General features: G+C 42.2%; 1 protein-coding gene and 1 pseudogene across 1 annotated transcript; one reads left to right on the top strand and one right to left on the bottom strand.

Annotated features, from left to right (window-relative positions):
* The first annotated feature begins 1,840 nt into the window (after window positions 1-1,840).
* Window positions 1,841-4,421, top strand: LOC147469191 (uncharacterized). Its single transcript, XM_086550231.1, has one exon. It carries the CDS (start codon window positions 1,940-1,942, stop codon window positions 4,223-4,225), a length of 2,286 nt encoding a protein of 761 aa, XP_086406357.1. The 5' UTR covers window positions 1,841-1,939; the 3' UTR covers window positions 4,226-4,421.
* Window positions 4,422-14,557: 10,136 nt separating this feature from the next.
* Window positions 14,558-17,500, bottom strand: part of LOC147469190 (uncharacterized) — a 14,329-nt pseudogene continuing 11,386 nt past the window's right edge.

Below are 17,500 nucleotides of genomic sequence, written 5' to 3'. Positions count from 1 at the left end.
GAATGAAAGCTCATCCCGCAGCCACCGTTGAAACAAACTCAACTGGCTGACCAAAAAAGGTAACATAAAAAGGGGAGCATCCATATTATACATTTATCAACACAATCATTCGAAACAGAACTGGTATACAAAGACAACACACCATACACTTACTTGGTAAAATATGAAGGTAGAACCACAGAGCACGAGAAACTGCCAGCCAGGTAAATCCAAAAGATCGTCCGCCACTTCACAAGTCTAGGAACCCTCTCTCGTTAACTGCCCTGGCTTGACATTTTATGCAGCAGCTTTCCGCGCTCATAGTGACGTTTTACCCACATTCCAATGTATTTGTAATTTAAAAGTGTAAAAGTGTGTATAAGATTAAACTTAAAATACAAAAAATAAAACTAGAAATAAAACACATACAAAAATGGGCACATAAAAGACTTAATACAGGAAAGCAGGGAAAAATGAAAGAAGGGATCCGTGAGGGGAAACGAGAGAAAACACGAAGAGAAACAGATGAAAAATGAAGGTAAGGTGTTGAGTCGAAGAAAAAGAGACAAGATCAAGAGAAGGTAAGTACAGAATATAAGTAAGTAATGTAAAAGCAGTGTTGTGTAGAGTAGTAGTAATGTAGATGTAGACGTAGAACACGGAGCAATCGGAAAGGTAAGTCAATATTAAAAACAAACACACACACGCAGAACAGCGAAGCTAAATCATCTTGCAGGGCGGAAAAATCCGTAGATTCTTTTGTGACGTCAGGGACAAGCGGCGTGAAATCTGCGTGATAACCCACCTGATGCCAGGGGATAATTTACTAAATTATCATTATCATTATCATTTTTACTTTCATTTTCTTTTTCATTAACATTATTATTATTATCATTATCATTATCATTATCACTATCATTATCATTATTATCATCATAATCATTATTATCATCTTCATAATTATCATTATCATCATTATCTTTATCATTATCATTATCATTATGACCATCATTATTATCCATCACCATCATCATTTTCATTATTATCATCATTTTCTTCATTATTATCTTCATTATTATCATTATTTTCATTATCATCATTATCATCATTATCTTCATTATTATCATCATTATTTTCATTGTCATTATCATAATGATTAATCTTAAACCGTGGCAATAAGAAAAAAGACGACGAGCCAATAGTCGTTCAAATACCATTTGAAACATCCCTTGGAATGGGAGTTAAGATGATCTCATTAAAATAGGTTAGTGATATAAAATATCGTTTGATTATACGTATGCTCATATGCTCTGTGACCCAAGTTGCCAGTATCACCACTCAAACGGCCCTAAAAGCAATGGTAATCGAGGCAGAGAGACAGAAGGGAGACAGAAAAGGTCGGGATAGGACAGAACACAAAAACGTGTACTATCGGGCCAGCCTAATCAAGTGCTGCAGCAATAGAACGTCTATGTCTTCTCCCACTGGTAATATCTAGGACATCATGTTGTTTACAGCGAGCGCTAGCGCTGGTGACAAGTAGTCATCTAGCTGTTTGCACTTACGCTTGTTCATGACTTTCCATGTTCTCCTGTGTAAGGTAAGTACTCACTTGTAGACCATGTTGCGCGATTTGTCTATAGACCGTCTATAGACACCGTTCTTTGTCTCGTCTAGCGTCCACACTACGATTTGAATTTCTCGTCTAGTCTCTATCAGTACACCATGGAGGACATTGCTTTGTGCGGAGAGAGTTCCTGCTTAGCGCTAATTGCAAGTGAAAGAACGAGAGATGGACAAATCAAGGAAATTTGCCAGTCTAATGAAACAAGACAAAGTGACAAAGGCAGTAAGGGTCCTAACATCAAATGAAACAACAGGGACATTACCCTTAAATGAAAACACTCGTCGCTTGCTCAATGAAAAGCACCCGCCTGCAAAGGAAGCGGCGGCGGGAACGATGTTTCGTGGAGAGTATAATCCCCCACCTCCGGAGATCTTTGAGCGAATTACCGGCGAAAAGATAAGAACACATGCATTGCACACACATGGTGCAGCTGGACCTTCTGGACTCGACGCAAAGGCATGGAAAACCATCCTGAGCAGCAGCAAGTTTGGGACAGCTGCAAATGACCTTTGCAAAGCCATTGCATCTCTTGCTAGAAAACTTGCAACAGAAAACTGCAACGACCTGGATGCCTTCACAGCTTGTCGTTTAATTGCCCTCGACAAGAAGCCCGGATGCCGCCCCATTGGCATTGGAGAAGTCTTGCGACGAATCATCGGCAAGGCAATCATGAACGTTGTCGGAGACGACGTTAGACAAGCCGTGGGAAATTTACAGGTGTGTGCAGGTCAACAGGCAGGGTGTGAGGCAGCAATCCACGCCATGAGAAACATCTATGAAGAGCCGGATTGTCAGGCCGTACTCATGGTGGATGCTACAAATGCCTTCAACAACATCAACCGGAAGGCAACAATCCACAATATAGAGGTCAAATGCCCAAGCCTCGCACAATACATTAAGAACACCTACAACAACCCAGCAGAGCTCCACATAGTCGACAATAGAACAAATACCTATGAGATGATAGCTTCAGCCGAGGGCACAACACAAGGTGACCCAATTGCCATGGCGATGTACGCCATCGGTCTCCTCAGGCTACAAACAATAATTGACCACACAACAACAAATATAAAGCAAGTTGCTTATGCTGACGTCCTGACCGGAGCAGGGAAAATTGAGAACATAAGGAAGTGGTGGAATCTCATTGGGACACATGGCCCTCCACAAGGATATTTTCCGAACGCCGCCAAATCGGTTTTAATTGTAAAACCGGAATATCTCGGACAAGCCAGAGAAGCCTTCCGAGAAACAAACGTGATTATAAAGGCCGGCGGTGAAAAACACCTTGGGGCAGTTCTTGGCACAACAGCAGCCAGGGAAGAATACATAACAAGGCAAGTGGATGCATGGAGAAGGGAAGTGATAGAGCTGGCAGAAATCGCAAAGAAGGAACCGCACTCGTCATATACCGCCTTCACCTTCGGTATCAAACACAAGTGGAACTTCTTAATGCGAACTATACCTAACATCGAGCCTTTACTTTCACCACTTGAGGAAGCAATTGTAAAGCACCTGATCCCAGCACTATCAGGTGGAAGAAATCCCACTGCCAACGAGAGAGCCATACTCGAACTTCCGCCAAGGCTTGGGGGACTCGGCATAACAAACCCGTGTAAAATAGCGGACATGGAGTTCCAAAACTCTGTCAAGCTCTCAGCCAGCCTAACTCAAGCCATAATAACGCAAGAAACATATACACAGCCTGATACAACACAACAAAAAACAATCAAAATGGAAATTACAAAAAATAGAGAAACAAAGCAGAGGGCACAACTTCAAGAACTAACCTCTATAATTACTGAGGATATGAAAAGAAGAATGAGTATGCCACGCGAAACCTGCGCCTCTAACTGGTTGACCAGTCTCCCCATCAAAGTCAAAGGGTTTAGTTTAAACAAACAGGAGTTTGTGGACGCACTTGCTCTGAGATATGGTTGGCCAATAGAGGACCTTCACCAGCACTGCACATGCGGTTCGGCTTTCGACCCCAACCATGCCATGACGTGCAAGACGGGAGGCTTCGTTTGCATGCGCCACGACGAGGTGAGGGACGTGACTGCAAAAATGCTTGGCGAGGTGTGCCGCGACGTGAGGATCGAACCTCCCCTCATCCCCACAGAAGGGCGCAACTTCTCACTCCAATCCACCAACACTGCAGACGACGCCAGATTAGACATCAGTGCCAACAGTTTCTGGGTACGAGGGCAACGGGCCTTCTTCGACATACGAATCTTCAACCCTATGGCCACGAGCAACCGATCCCAGGAACTCCTCTCTGCTCACACCAAGCATGAGAACAACAAAATGAGGAAGTATGGCGAACGCGTCCGAGAAGTCGAACAAGGTACTTTCACACCTCTTGTATTCACGACTTCTGGGGGAATGTCACCGAGAGCGACGATATTCTACTCATCCCTTGCACAACAACTTGCAGAGAAAAGGCAGCAACAGAAGAGCGCCGTCGTTGCATGGATGAGGTGTCGATTGGCCTTCTCACTACTACGGTCTTCACTGCTCTGTCTACGAGGAATAAGGAACAAACCGGCAATGTACACTAGTCTCGAGGATTTAGATATAGAGGAAACTGTAGTAAATAGTAGAATAGAGAGAAATATGTAATTGTAAACAAAAGTAATAAAGGTTAAAATACATCTCCCTAAAATAAGTTGGATGTCGACCACAGCCATTGGCGAGGACGGGGCCAGTGGGCTGTTCTGTGAAATATTATTGCATATATATTTCACAACACAGAGACTCGTTTGAAACGAATAGGAGGTCGAATTATATTTAAAAAAAAAAAAAAAACGTAAACGTTGGCGGAGTCGCGAAGTGTTTGCAGAAGGACCTAGGTTCGGTATTTCATTATTAAATAAATTAAGACTGGAAGACGTCATGGGTTTTCGAAATTTCACCCGCCTAACCTCTACTGATTTCGAAGATTTGCTTCTGATGGTTGGAGGACTGATAATGAAGAAGGATACAAATTTTAGAGAAGTTATCCCAGCTCCTCTTCGACTAGCAGTCACACTGCTTTTCCTAGCAAGTGGAGACTTTCACGAGCCTCATGTACACCTTTAGAATATCTAAGCCAGTGATTCAAGTGCCAATTTTATTTTTTACGCGGTTTTTATAATCGGAACTCGTCACGTCCCAAAGACAGCTAGAAGCATGATAATCTTCGATTAGTTTCAATATCTTTTCGTTTGACCACATTTCAATAAAACAATGTAAAAGCGTTAATTTGGCTGCAAGGCACCCGGCATGCTTGGTAGCTGGAGAAAGACCGGGAAGTCCGATGTGTCTCGTCTATCGTTGCAGATGTCGTACACACTAGCAAAATGTTGTGAAACCTGTCTACCGTTGCATGCTGTCTCCCATTCCGATCGGGAGACCATAGACCTGCGACTTTTTGTCTCGCAACAGACTCGTAGACGGGGATTGGTCTATAGACGTGTCTACGTAGACAACGCTAGACACGTCTCAGAGACCAACTCGCGCAACATGGTCTACAAGTGAGTACTAGGCTTAAGCTCCGACTCATTGGAATCAGTGACATTTTTCCTAACCGTTTCCAACTTGTTTGATTTTTTTTTTTTTTTTTTTTTTACTTTAACCTCGTTGTCTCCAGTGGTTCCCTGCGTACCATTAAAAACAAAATTATGTTCCTATAACTAATATGCTCATGCTATATAAACCATTATCACTCTCAATCCTTCCAGTTGCTTCAAAGTGGGGATAGGTGGTCACTTTTGTTGTGATAATTTGGGGTTTCTGAACTCTTTCTATTTGCCTTTTATTTGCAAATTCCAAAACTCTTGCATAATATTTCATAATGCTAAACACCAGCGATTCGTATGTAGGTTTCAAAAGAATAGCCAATGCTGCTGAGATAATTAAGCGTACTATGCATACATTGCTATAGAAGAACCTGGCAAATCGGATCTAGTACCGATACTTGAAGTACCAAAGGAAACATTTCTGGAAGTAGATACATTCTCAATTCTTATTGACTGTAGTCTTTTTATAAAATAATCCCGAAAATAGCAGGGATCTAAGTACAATGTCATATATTTGTTTATAGGTATATCGGTATATAGGTATATATTTATAGTTATATAGGTATATTTACAGTTAGAATCCTTGTATAGGTCTTGGAGTAGAAAAGTCTTACTGTCAGTATTGCAATATATCTTGTCAGAGATTTTGAGAACAAAAGTTTCTGCGAAAAGTTTTTGCCAGAGTCCATGTAAACTATCAGTCTGTTTAACTCCCAGAAATGGCAACAGCAGATTGGCTACAATTTTCTCTAATATTTTCTAAAATATTGGCAGCAAAGATATTGGACGTTACATGGGAATGATGTGAGTTAGGAAATGAGTTAGTGGCAGTGAAAGTGTTTATGGTAATCATGATATAAAACACAATTATTGGCAGTGAATCTTTTATGAAACGAAGTGGAATATCAAGTTAATATCGACAATCTCAATGTTAGTAATCGTAAAAGTACAAATATGCTCCTCTGACTGAAGTACAAGATGAAACGCGTTTTACTTACCCAGTTGTTAGTAGAAACTATAAGTTTACTGAATTTATATTAAGATCAACTCCCAGGGTATTAAGAATGAATGTCAAAATTTACATAGTTGGTGTGTTGACATTTATTCAAAATTCGGAGAAATTAACCCATTGCGGACGGGCCTCTTTAACTGACACGGGCCTGCTATTCGGTAGGTTTAGTATAATCAGTTTTTTTCCGCCCAACTGATTCATACATTAGAGTACTGAAAATCTCCTTTTTTGTGTGTTTCACTATGTTGTCAAACTTATACCGGGTAGTAGCATGGCAGTGTTTAGACAAATAATTGATGTAGTTTAATCTTTTAGTCTCTATAAAGGAGGAATACACTACAGTATATGCACCTAGGTTAAATCACCATCACGGATTTATGGAGGATGTTTGCGAAAGATTTTTTTAATTGCAAAAAAAGAAAAAAAAAATATTTACAATTATATACTCCTCTTTCTTCTCACTACTAGTGCCACTCAGCAAAACAGCCAAACTGGCAGTGGTACCTCACATGCTTCGCATAGGATCAAGATGTGTCCAACCGTCTGCAAGGGTTTGACTTCAGATAGACGAAACATTACCTGTCCTCTCTCTCTCTCTCTCTCTCTCTCTCTCTCTCTCTCTCTCTCTCTCTCTCTCTCTCTCTCTCTCTCTCTCTCTCTCTCTCTCTCTCTCTCTTCTCTCTCTCTCTCCTTTATTGATGGATGACGGCACGGGTGCCATAGTGACATCTACTTGGGTAGTGATGGCTGCTCGGGCATCTCTTGTTAGGCTGGTGTGTTTCACGGTAGAGGCAGGAGCTGCGGCTCGCCGCTTCGCGTCGTAAATGCAGGAGTCCGTGAGTAATGAGTCCGTAAATGCAGGAGTCCGTGAGTAATGAGTCCGTAAATGCAGGAGTCCGTGAGTAATGAGTCCGTAAATGCAGGAGTCCGTGCGTGAGTGAGTCTGACTGACCCCATGGTCAACTTCTATACCTGACCTGCCGGGTTGGCTATAGATAGATTCCTAGTCGGGTTTTTTCTTGTCCCGCGTGGGCATGGCGGAGCACCATGCGGAAGCCGCGAAAGAAAAAAGCCTGTCCTCAAATGGCACTTGATATACATCTCACACGCCCTCTCTCTCTCTCTCTATTTATCTATCTATCTATCTATCTCCTATCACTTTCCCTTTCGCTCTTTCACTCTCTCTCTCTCTCTCATTCTCTCTCCTCTCTCTCTCTCTCTCTCTCTTTCTCTCTCTCATTCTCCTCTCTCTCTCTCTCTCTCTCTCTCTCTCTCTCTCTCTCTCTCTCTCTCTCTCTCTCTCTCTCTCCTCTCTCTCTCTCTCCTCTCTCTCTCTCTCTCTCTCTCTCTCTCTCTCTCTCTCTCTCTCTCTCTCTCTCTCTCTCTCTCTCTCTCTCTCTCTCTCTCTCTCTCTCTCCTCTCTCTCTCTCTCTCTCTCTCCTTCTCTCTCTCTCTCTCTCTCTCTCTCTCTCTCTCTCTCTCTCTCTCTCTCTCTCTCTCTCTCTCTCTCTCTCTCTCTCTCTCTCTCTCTCTCTCTCTCTCTCTCTCTCTCTCTCTCTCTCTCTCTCTCTCTCTCTCTCACTCACCAGCTTGCTGGCCACAGTTATAACCCACCACTGAGAGCAGTTATTATAACCTCTTGATGCCCTGGTTGTGATCCAGTGGATAAGAGACAGACGTTCACGTGCCATGGTCTTTATTGTGGACTGTTAATACACCAGACTCTGGCCGAAGGCCCGAGGTCAGAGCTGTTCGCTCTTGTCTGTCTGTCTGACCTCTCTGTCCTGAACTGAGTGTGTGTCTGCTGTGGGTTCCTTCTGTGTCCTTCTTAAATACAAATTCTCAGTCATTTTCTACGCCTCGGGCCTTCCGGTAACAAACACAGCTGAAAGGTGGTATATATGAGTGCTTACTAATGTGACCATGATATAGTCGTTACCATACCTGAGAATGAGTTCTCCAAGGGAGCCGTGTGGCTGCTTGGCCAAAAAACGTTGCCGTGCTGGCGGTATTTCTTCTTCTTAACGTGACCTTACGCTAGGTCAATTTGCTGCAGGGAGCAATACTTATGGCTCTGTTAGCCGAAAAACTGCCGGAGCTGCGCCGGGCGGAAAGTAACCGTGCTCGCGGTATTTCGCATTGGACCGTATTACAGGTCGGTACAGTGGACATCTTCTCGTAAGACCGTTGTGGCTCTCTCAGCCAAACATCGGGACAGGCCCGAAATAACTATACAATAAATGACCAATTTAGCGGTCCTTGAAATGAAAGAAAAAAAGAAGCACCCGGGTCTCATCCTCGTGGAGGTGGGCTGTGGTAGGCAGAGACTGGGTAAATGTGATGAAAACCGAATCTTGTCCTCAAATGGTTAATTGGTAAAAATAATGAATGTGTATGAAAAATTAAATCGAGGTCCAAAGCATTATCAATATAAAAGTTTTTTAGTCATCAACATAACATCAATCAAGTAGGCGGTTGGGAGAGGAGTGATTAGTAGGAAGATGAGTTAGGCGAGAAATATTGTGTAAATAACTATTCACTTAATGTTCAACAAAACAAGGACGATAAAAGAATTATTATGGGTGGCACACGTCGTCCTATGGGGTTATGAATATTCGTTTTATGCCATGACATCTAGTTGCAGTGTCAAGTGTGTTTGTGAACAGAAATATAAGAACAGTTAATGCAAAGGTGCGTAGGGTAGATGGTGTATCTATAGTGAGTTATGTTTGCAAAAGGTAATAAATTGCATAATACATAAATGATATAATGGTACGTGAAATAATTGATTTAACAAAATAGTAGCATTTTACATTAGTAAGGTCATGAATGACCGTGAATGACCTGCTAGAGTACGAAATGACTTAGCCTAGTCACCGAGTAAAGTGTTTCTTTTTAAGTAATTCCAATATATAAATATGTATTTAAAATACATACAGTATTTGTTAAAGAAAAGACAAAATAACATGAAACTGAAATTCAGACAATGTTAATAGTCCATATTAATTAGCTGGTACAATAAAATCAATCTCGTAAATTATGAAAGATTCGCACTAGACATATGCGAATAATCATATAAATAATGATGAAGAAACTAATCCGAGTCGGAAATATTTTGTGCAATTACTGATCCGTCGGTTAATCGGTTCGCTGCTTGTACAAACGTCTTACGGCAACCCTTAGCATCTGCGGCTGTATTTAAGGACACGTTTTACGCTAAACTGCGTTTGACCGGCGAAGCTATAGTTCAGCATAACTCATATGCATATGCGTGGTACATGAAGAAAAAATGAAGTTCGCATTTGTCAATTTAGTGAAGCAGGTTAAAATTAGACCAAATACGAACAAACTGAGAATGATTTTAGATAGAATCTAATTAATATGAAGCATAAAAATCACGCACTTTGAAATAAATGTCTGAAAAATAAATAATCATAAGAAATATCTGGGAAAAGAATGCAAATAAATAAACATCTAAAATATGACGATAAGTAAGAAAAGAATAAATAAAAATTCTATCATTGATTACACATATAATGCGAGAAAGATACATCCGTTACACACATTGAGAAAAAAAAATCTGAGGGAAAAATGGGTTATTAAGAGTGGAAAATATAGGGTGAAATTGAGACATGGGGGACAACGCCTCCACTGACTTACCTTAATTTCCCTGCCTGACGCGTTGTATTTACCGCTGTGATCACGTGAGAGTGAAAAAATGAGAGTACGTGGCGAGCGATCCACATTTTTTAAGAAAATAGGAGGAGAGCACGACCTCTGGCTGACATCATTCTGTGAGGGTGACGGTAGAACAGGGTGGGCGGGCGGGCAAAATTCTTAATGTGGTGAGAGCGGGCGGGCAGGAGATACAGTATCGATGGTAGCGGCTTCTTCGGAGTTGTGAGTCCGATACCAGCAAAATCGTGGCACCCATCGGCTGGCACCAGTTGTGAGGGTTATCTTAGTCTGACGTAACTAACGACCCACCACAAAATAGGTAGTGATGCCAGACACATGGTTTGAACATTACAGGTTTATTCCATAACGCAGATAGTATGACATTATGGTGCACGATAGATATATTCACTACAGCACAATGATCACAGTAATAAACAATAGCACAACACGTATGAACAGGCGGGGAAATCAGGTGTCAACGGTAGCGTAGTCGATTCCCGGTCTGTCTGAATGTTCCAAACATCATGCTTATATGGAAGGCTTCGCATCCGACGTCCCCCGAATCTTGTCCCCACGGCGGCTACTCGGGAAGGCTGTCTGGAATGTAGGAGGCGTGACTATCGAGGAATTAAGCTCGTTTTGAGGGTCTAGGTCCTTGGGAAGGCCAGTTATGTGTGAGTTACATATCAATCAAAGTTGACCTGACCTGACCCGGCGATTGCCTCGCTGGTTAAGAGTGCGAAAATTCATATATTTGTATATGGATCTATTGCTGTAATTAATATCTTATATAAGCATAATATATAATTCTCACACTCTGTCTCCCCCCTCTCTCTCTCTATTTCTCTCTTTCTCTCTCTCTCTCTTTCTCTCTTTCTCTCTCTCTTTCTCTCTGTCTCTCTCTTTCTTTCTCTTTCTCTCTCTCTCTGATTCTCTTTCTCTTTCTCTCTCACTGATTCTCTTTCTCTCTCCCTCTCCCTATCCTCTCCCTCTCTCTCTCTCTTTCTCTCTCTCTCTCTCTCTCTCTCTCTCTCTCTCTCTCTCTCTCTCTCTCTCTCTCTCTCTCTCTCTCTCTCTCTCTCTCTCTCTCTCTCTCTCTCTCTCTCTCTGTCTCCCTCTCTCTCTCTCTCTCTGTCTACCTCTCTCTCTGTCTACGTCGTGTCACTGAAGTGTGAGGACGTGTATTCTGACCTCTCTCATGACCTTGTGTCCTATCTTCAAGGATCTGTGTCACCTGGGTAACCAGGTCTTCGCAGACCTGGCACCTAAATTACGCCATAGTGCGTGATATTGTTATTTTCATATTATTTGTGGTTTGGAATTGATATACAATACATACAATGGAAGCCAAATCAGTGAAAATCCTCCGCAGGCCCACAGGCGTGAGGCTGTGCGGGGTATCCGAGTGACTATGTTTGTTTATAAAGGCCGCTCAGGTCGGGCTCTCTGGCGACCCCACCCCCCTTCTAGAACAATGTCCACCTCTGTTCAAGGAATGGAAACTGAGGGCAGATATGACGCCCTCCGTGAAGTAGACATAGGCGGCGGTGCTCGCGCCGACAAGAATGAAGAAAGAGCGAGAAAAAAAAGCAGAGGCAGTTAGTTACCTGTACCTGACGATTCTTTAAAAATTACTCCTCCCGGGCACATATGTGCCCATTTCAAAAATCACAGTAAACTCCGAACTCACGGAGATAAATATTGCTGGATATGCCAGGCTCTTAAAGTGGATCCTTACAAAAACATCAAGGAATCATTAGAACTGAAAGTTGGACGAAACAATGTATACATTCGCTGCAAGAACGAAACAATTCTTGCACAGATAACAACAGTCGCAGTAATGGGAAAAGTCCTTGAGAAAGCAAAAGTCTACGGGAAAGGACAATGCACCAACCTCATCGTGTTCGACATCCCAAAGGAAATAGAGACCGATGATATGACATACGATGCAAGGCGTTTAAAAATAAATGGGAAGCTGACCCAGCGTGTTGTTATTACATACGAGGGGGAGGTAATCCCCAAGTCGATCAAATTGGTTGAAAGTATGGCACCCTTTAGGTGTGCCTTCTTCAAATTCTCAAACTGCTCCAAGTGGGGACACGGAGCGCGTGCTTGCCCTTTTGACGAACCGCGGTGCCGATGCTGCGCTCTCCCCCATGCAAGCGCAGAATGCGCTGATAGGATTTCCGAAGGACAAGATATCCCTCGGAAATGCGTGAACTGCCGCCAAGAGCATAATGCGAATTCTGCATTATGTACATATTTTCCGAAGGATAGGAAAATGAAATATCAGAAGCAGCGTCTTTCCTGCCAAGAACGCCACCCCAGCCCCTTGCCTTACTGATGTGAAGGCCTCCCCACCTCTTCCAAAGAAGAATGTGGTAAGCCCTTCAAAAAAAGCTCAGGCATCATCCACAGCACCACCACCAACAGGAGCACAGCCCCTGCAACACCAAGCACAACCTCCAGTGCCCACCTCAACTCTACTTCCGACTCCAACTCCAACCCCAGCACCGCCCGCAATGCAACGGGATAAACAAGAGTCCAAGAGTGAAATAAAGGAACTGCTGCACACGCTGATTAAGCAGATGGAAAAGATGATGACCCAGCAGGGCCAGATGATGTTCATGATGCAACAACAAATGGCCCAACAATCTAAATTCCAGGAAAGGATGTTCACCCTCCTGGAGCGACAACAGCCCACACCGCCCGTCGATTTACATCCGATAAAGGACCTTGGAAATTATCAAATAACGACCGATGGCTCCAAGTAATTATTTGAAATGTATTACTTGGAACATTAACAGTCTGCAGAAACGCAAGGCAACTCTCTCTCAATATCTCCACGCTGAGGATGTTGATGTATGTTGCCTTCAAGAAGTCAGAACTAGTGCTCGGTATGCAAAAATTGCGGGATACACTTATTATGACAAACCTAATATGGTTAATCCCTCTACAAGAGGGCTTGGCATATATATTAAGAACTCCATACCATCCAAAGTGATCAATGACAAGCGTGACACATTTGCTGAATATCTCGGTGTTAGATTATTTCTTGATGGCAAAACTATCATTATTATTAATGTATATAACCCGCATGATAGTGAAGAGGTACCTAAACCTCCTGACAATATGATACATAATGATACTGTGTTATTATGTGGAGATTTTAATGCTCGCCATCCTCTCCTTGGCTCTGAGGGTAGCACCATTGGCAAAAACGGTAAGGTATATTATGATTATCTTCAACACACAAATGACCCTGTACATCTATTATGTCCCTTAAGCTCACCCTCTGATATACAGTAGTCGAAATATATGAAAAAAATCGAAATTTATATTTGAGAGGATTAAAAGTACATATATGTAGCAACATATAGGAACACGAATTTAAATCCCGCGAAGCTTCTACACCGCGCACGTGGCGTTTAAAGGTCCGAGGGGCGTAACCAATTAAAGGGCGTGCGTGAGTACGCCCATGTGCTTCTGTATATTGCGCTCATTTTTCCTTGTTTTCCTCTGTTTCCATCTGAGTAATTCTAGATACATTTAGCAGCAACAATCACCTCACCCGCCACTCTGTCGGCTCTCCTCTCACACACAGCATGCATGCTGCAGCTCTTGGCTTCCCATGCTAATAAACACCGTTGGTTCATATTAGCGGTATTATTTCTTGTTGCTACCCTTTCCAACATCAACAGAAGATCACCATGCTGCCACTTACACCAAGGCAAAAGCTCTAAAAAATGTGGGAAATTAGGAAGAAGAAGGCTGCAGAGCGGAGAGTATCGCTAGCTGACCATGCGGCAGCCACCGACACGACCGCCGCCCTCACCACCTCCGCGTCCGAAATTACGCCTCCTGTTGCTTCTACTAACACTACTTCTCCTAGTCCTGAACCCTCACGTACCACACGATCCAAGCTGAAGTTAGATCTTAGTGCCAGCATGAACATCGAAGCCACTGAAGCTGACACTGGGGGAGAGTTTTTGTTGCTTGATAAAGACAAGCTGCTGGAGTGGGTGCGTTCATTTGCCCGTTGTGCGTGCGGGAACAAAATGTTAGTGAAGGAAGGTCGTGCTGAAGGCATGACAAAGTTTTTTGTTGCCAAGTGTGGTCAGTGCAACACTAAGGAAGAGATGTGTACCTCACGTGGTGGAGTGAAAAGATCTAGTGAAGTCATGAATGTAGAAACTAATCGTTATGACTTGCACACTAAAATAGTGAAAGCCGCCTTGCCATCTAGTGGTTATCATGGAGTGCTTGATTTCTGTGCTAATTTCAACATGAATCCACTACCTGAGAAGACATATTTTGAAATTGCAAAGGAGGTAGAGAAGAAAGCAGCCGAAGGTGAAACATATGGGCCCGGGATTGCGGCGGTGGACCTGTAGGACACCTGTTTGGTGAGCATTGTCAATGAGGAGAGGGAAGGCACTCATTGCTGGAAAAACAAAGCCCCTCTCCAAGGATTTGATAGTGGGAAGACACCCCAGCAGTGAGGCATTTCGCCGGTAAAAGCGAAAAAAAAGATGCTGAACAAGGCACTTCTGGACACGACAGCATGGTGGGTCGGAAGTGTTTTTCTTTTTTTTTTATGCACTATATATTAGAATTACAAGTTGATTCGTTGTGTATAGTGTCAATATGAACCAGAGAGCTTTGTGTGTGAAAGCAATGCCAATCATGAAGTAAATAGCTACGTTACATTGTACTGAAATCTTTAAATGCCTGTATCTCAAAACTAAAAATTTTGACACTCAAAAAATTCTCAAACATTTAAAAACAATTAAAACTTCTTGTAAACGTTCGTGTTGATACATATTGGTTGTCCCTTCATCGTGTAATTTCGTTTTTTTTCGATAAAGTGAAAAACTTGAGTGTTAGGAAATTATATTGAAGAAATAATTGCGATCGGCGCGACGTTGTAGTGATCATTGACTTAAAATTCAAGTAAGTTGCAAGTTCATTTCTTATGGAGCTTGCCATAATCAATCTTTGTAATAGATTGCCGACGGAGTGGGCCGAGCGGTAAGCACTCTCCGAAGGCACGGTGGGTCTGGGATAAATGTTGCTCGTGAATTTTGTTGAAAGTGTTACTTCCCGTACATACACAAAAGAGCCTGGGCACAACTCTTTTACTAAAGACATGTAATCATAAAAGAAACAAATATAGAAAACTGATATTTAATTCATCGGCATGGATATATATACATACATGACGAGAATATAACAAAACCTGCACATACAACTGGGGCACACTACTTATCTTACAATGTGTCTCTCGTACCGTCCATTGATTACCACTTTGTAACACAGATACAATAAAGAATAAAGGCTCGGCTACGGCCTCTCTCTATATCAATTTATAGCAGGAGGTCCTCTTACCCGGCAGTCTTCCGTCAAGGCTTATGGAAAGAAAACCTCACTGCTATAAGCAAACTGCCCGTCTGGATGAGGAGAGAGAGTACCAGTAGCTTTGGCCGTGCGAGCTGGAGTCCCTTGTTCCTCTCCGGACATCTCCCTCAACGTCTTGACGGCGGCAACAAGCAGTTATGATCTTTAAGAGGAGTGAGACCTCCTTGGCTTCCATGTTTTTAAAATTAACAAAATACAATAAAAATAAGAGAATAAAAAGACGGGAAAGTTAAAACACAGACATCACGTTTTATTGTTTGTTGCAAGCATCATGCTTTAGAAACGTTGCAATGTCCCGGTGCTGGTCCCTGGTGGCCATGGGTAGAAATTCCAAGCGTCCAGCCCTGCCACGAATAGCTTGGGATCCCCTTAAAGACATCCCGTTTTCCAATCGGGAGATTATTCACTACAACGTCGCGCAAACATGCTTCTTACGGCCTCGATAACTTATTACGTATTGCAAATTAAAATATAAAACTAAATTACACGGTCTTCGTATCGTATTTGAGTATTTCCATGTAGAAGCAGGTGTCTCTACGACAAAAAAATAACATCACAGGAAGCTGTGACGTAACGAAAAACGTTATGACGTCTTAACGTAGGCCGGAATGACATACCACATTTTCTTGCTAACCTAAAGTCGACATTCATAATTTGGCTATACCCTGAAAGTTTCAAGTTCAAAGACCTTATACTTTTTTTTATTATTTTTTTTTGTGTCAGAGGATGAGCCGCCCTTTAAAAAAGACTCATTTTCTAGGGGGCAAATTAGATTATGTAGTCTTGTACAATCAGCATTATTTACCAAGCACTACAGAGGTTATCCCATTCTTAATCAGCGATCACTGGGCATTAAGTATAACCCTACCATTATGTAAAAGAGACCCACCCCAGCCACGTTTACGATATCATATTGCCACTAAATATCATGACCAATTCATTGAAAGGATTGCCTGTTGGTATGAGGACTTTGCTCCTATCAATCTCGATCATTTTAATGATACACTCTGTCAGCAAGTTGGCAATATCATTAATCAACTTCACCCCAAAAAAACACCATACATAGGTCTCCAACCTCCAGAGTCAAACGTGCACGACATCTAAACAAAGACTCTGAGATTAAGCTTCTTAAAAAATTAATACGATCAACTGTGAGTCAGCTAAAACATTTAGGAAGCAACCCCTACCTAGCTAAGGACCTTGTTTTCTTTAGTAGAAAGCTGAACGAAATAATTACTCAAAAGCGAGAAGAGAGTTTGTATGCCTGGGCAGAATCAATTGACTCTACAACTCCCATGAGTAATGTGTGGAAGGACATCAATAAGATTAAAGCTAACTCATACAATGCAACACCTCATCCTCATCCAGAAACAGTAGCTTCATCTCTTCTTAACAAATGGTGTGAGGATTCTTCTCTTGATAATCTTCCATTATCCATACGCAGGTGCTCTTCCAGTTTAAAACACAAAAATGAAATTGATTATCAGTGTCAATTAACAGATGATGCTGACATACCATTTACAACTGACGAACTTCTTGCAGCAATTAAGACTGGGAAATCCACTGCACCTGGGGACGATGGCATTACATATGACATTACCCGGATCCTTGCTAAGATACAGGCAAAGGGAAGAAATCCTCTTCTAGATCTCTTCAACTTAACCTATGCTACAGGCACTCTGCCTACCTCCTGGAAACAGGCAACCATCATTCCCATTCCAAAACCAGGACGCCCAGACGAATTTCGACCAATCTCACTAACATCCTGTCTCTCCAAAACCTGTGAAAGAATCCTTCTCACTCGTCTTCTTTATCAGACCAAAGACCAAATTCATCCATCTATCTTTGGTTTCCAGAAAGGGAAAGGAACACAAATGTGTTTAGCTGAGTACCTAAATGGAAGCAAAGCACAGTCTTCATACTTCATAGACTTTAAATCAGTGTCAGGGCTTCTCCAACAGTAATTCTCCATGAATTAGCTCTCCTGGGAGTTAAGGGAAAGCTACTGCTATGGATAAAGGACTATTTATCTACAAGGAAAGTTAAAGTGTGGTACCAAGGTACCTTTAGTGCTTTCGGTAAACTAGAGTTAGGTACCCCACAAGGGGGAGTATTGTCCCCTATACTATTTAACATACTTATGCACTCTATCTGCAAACTGAACAATGAGTTAGGAGACCTATGTAATATCATTTTATATGCAGATGATATCCTCATCCAAGTCTGTGA

Source organism: Penaeus japonicus, unplaced genomic scaffold (genome assembly GCF_977035675.1).
Source record: "Penaeus japonicus unplaced genomic scaffold, GWHDUDI00000001_assembly GWHDUDI00000023, whole genome shotgun sequence".
Classification (NCBI taxonomy): Eukaryota; Metazoa; Arthropoda; class Malacostraca; order Decapoda; family Penaeidae; genus Penaeus; species Penaeus japonicus.
This window is presented reverse-complemented; position numbering and strand designations above follow the sequence as displayed.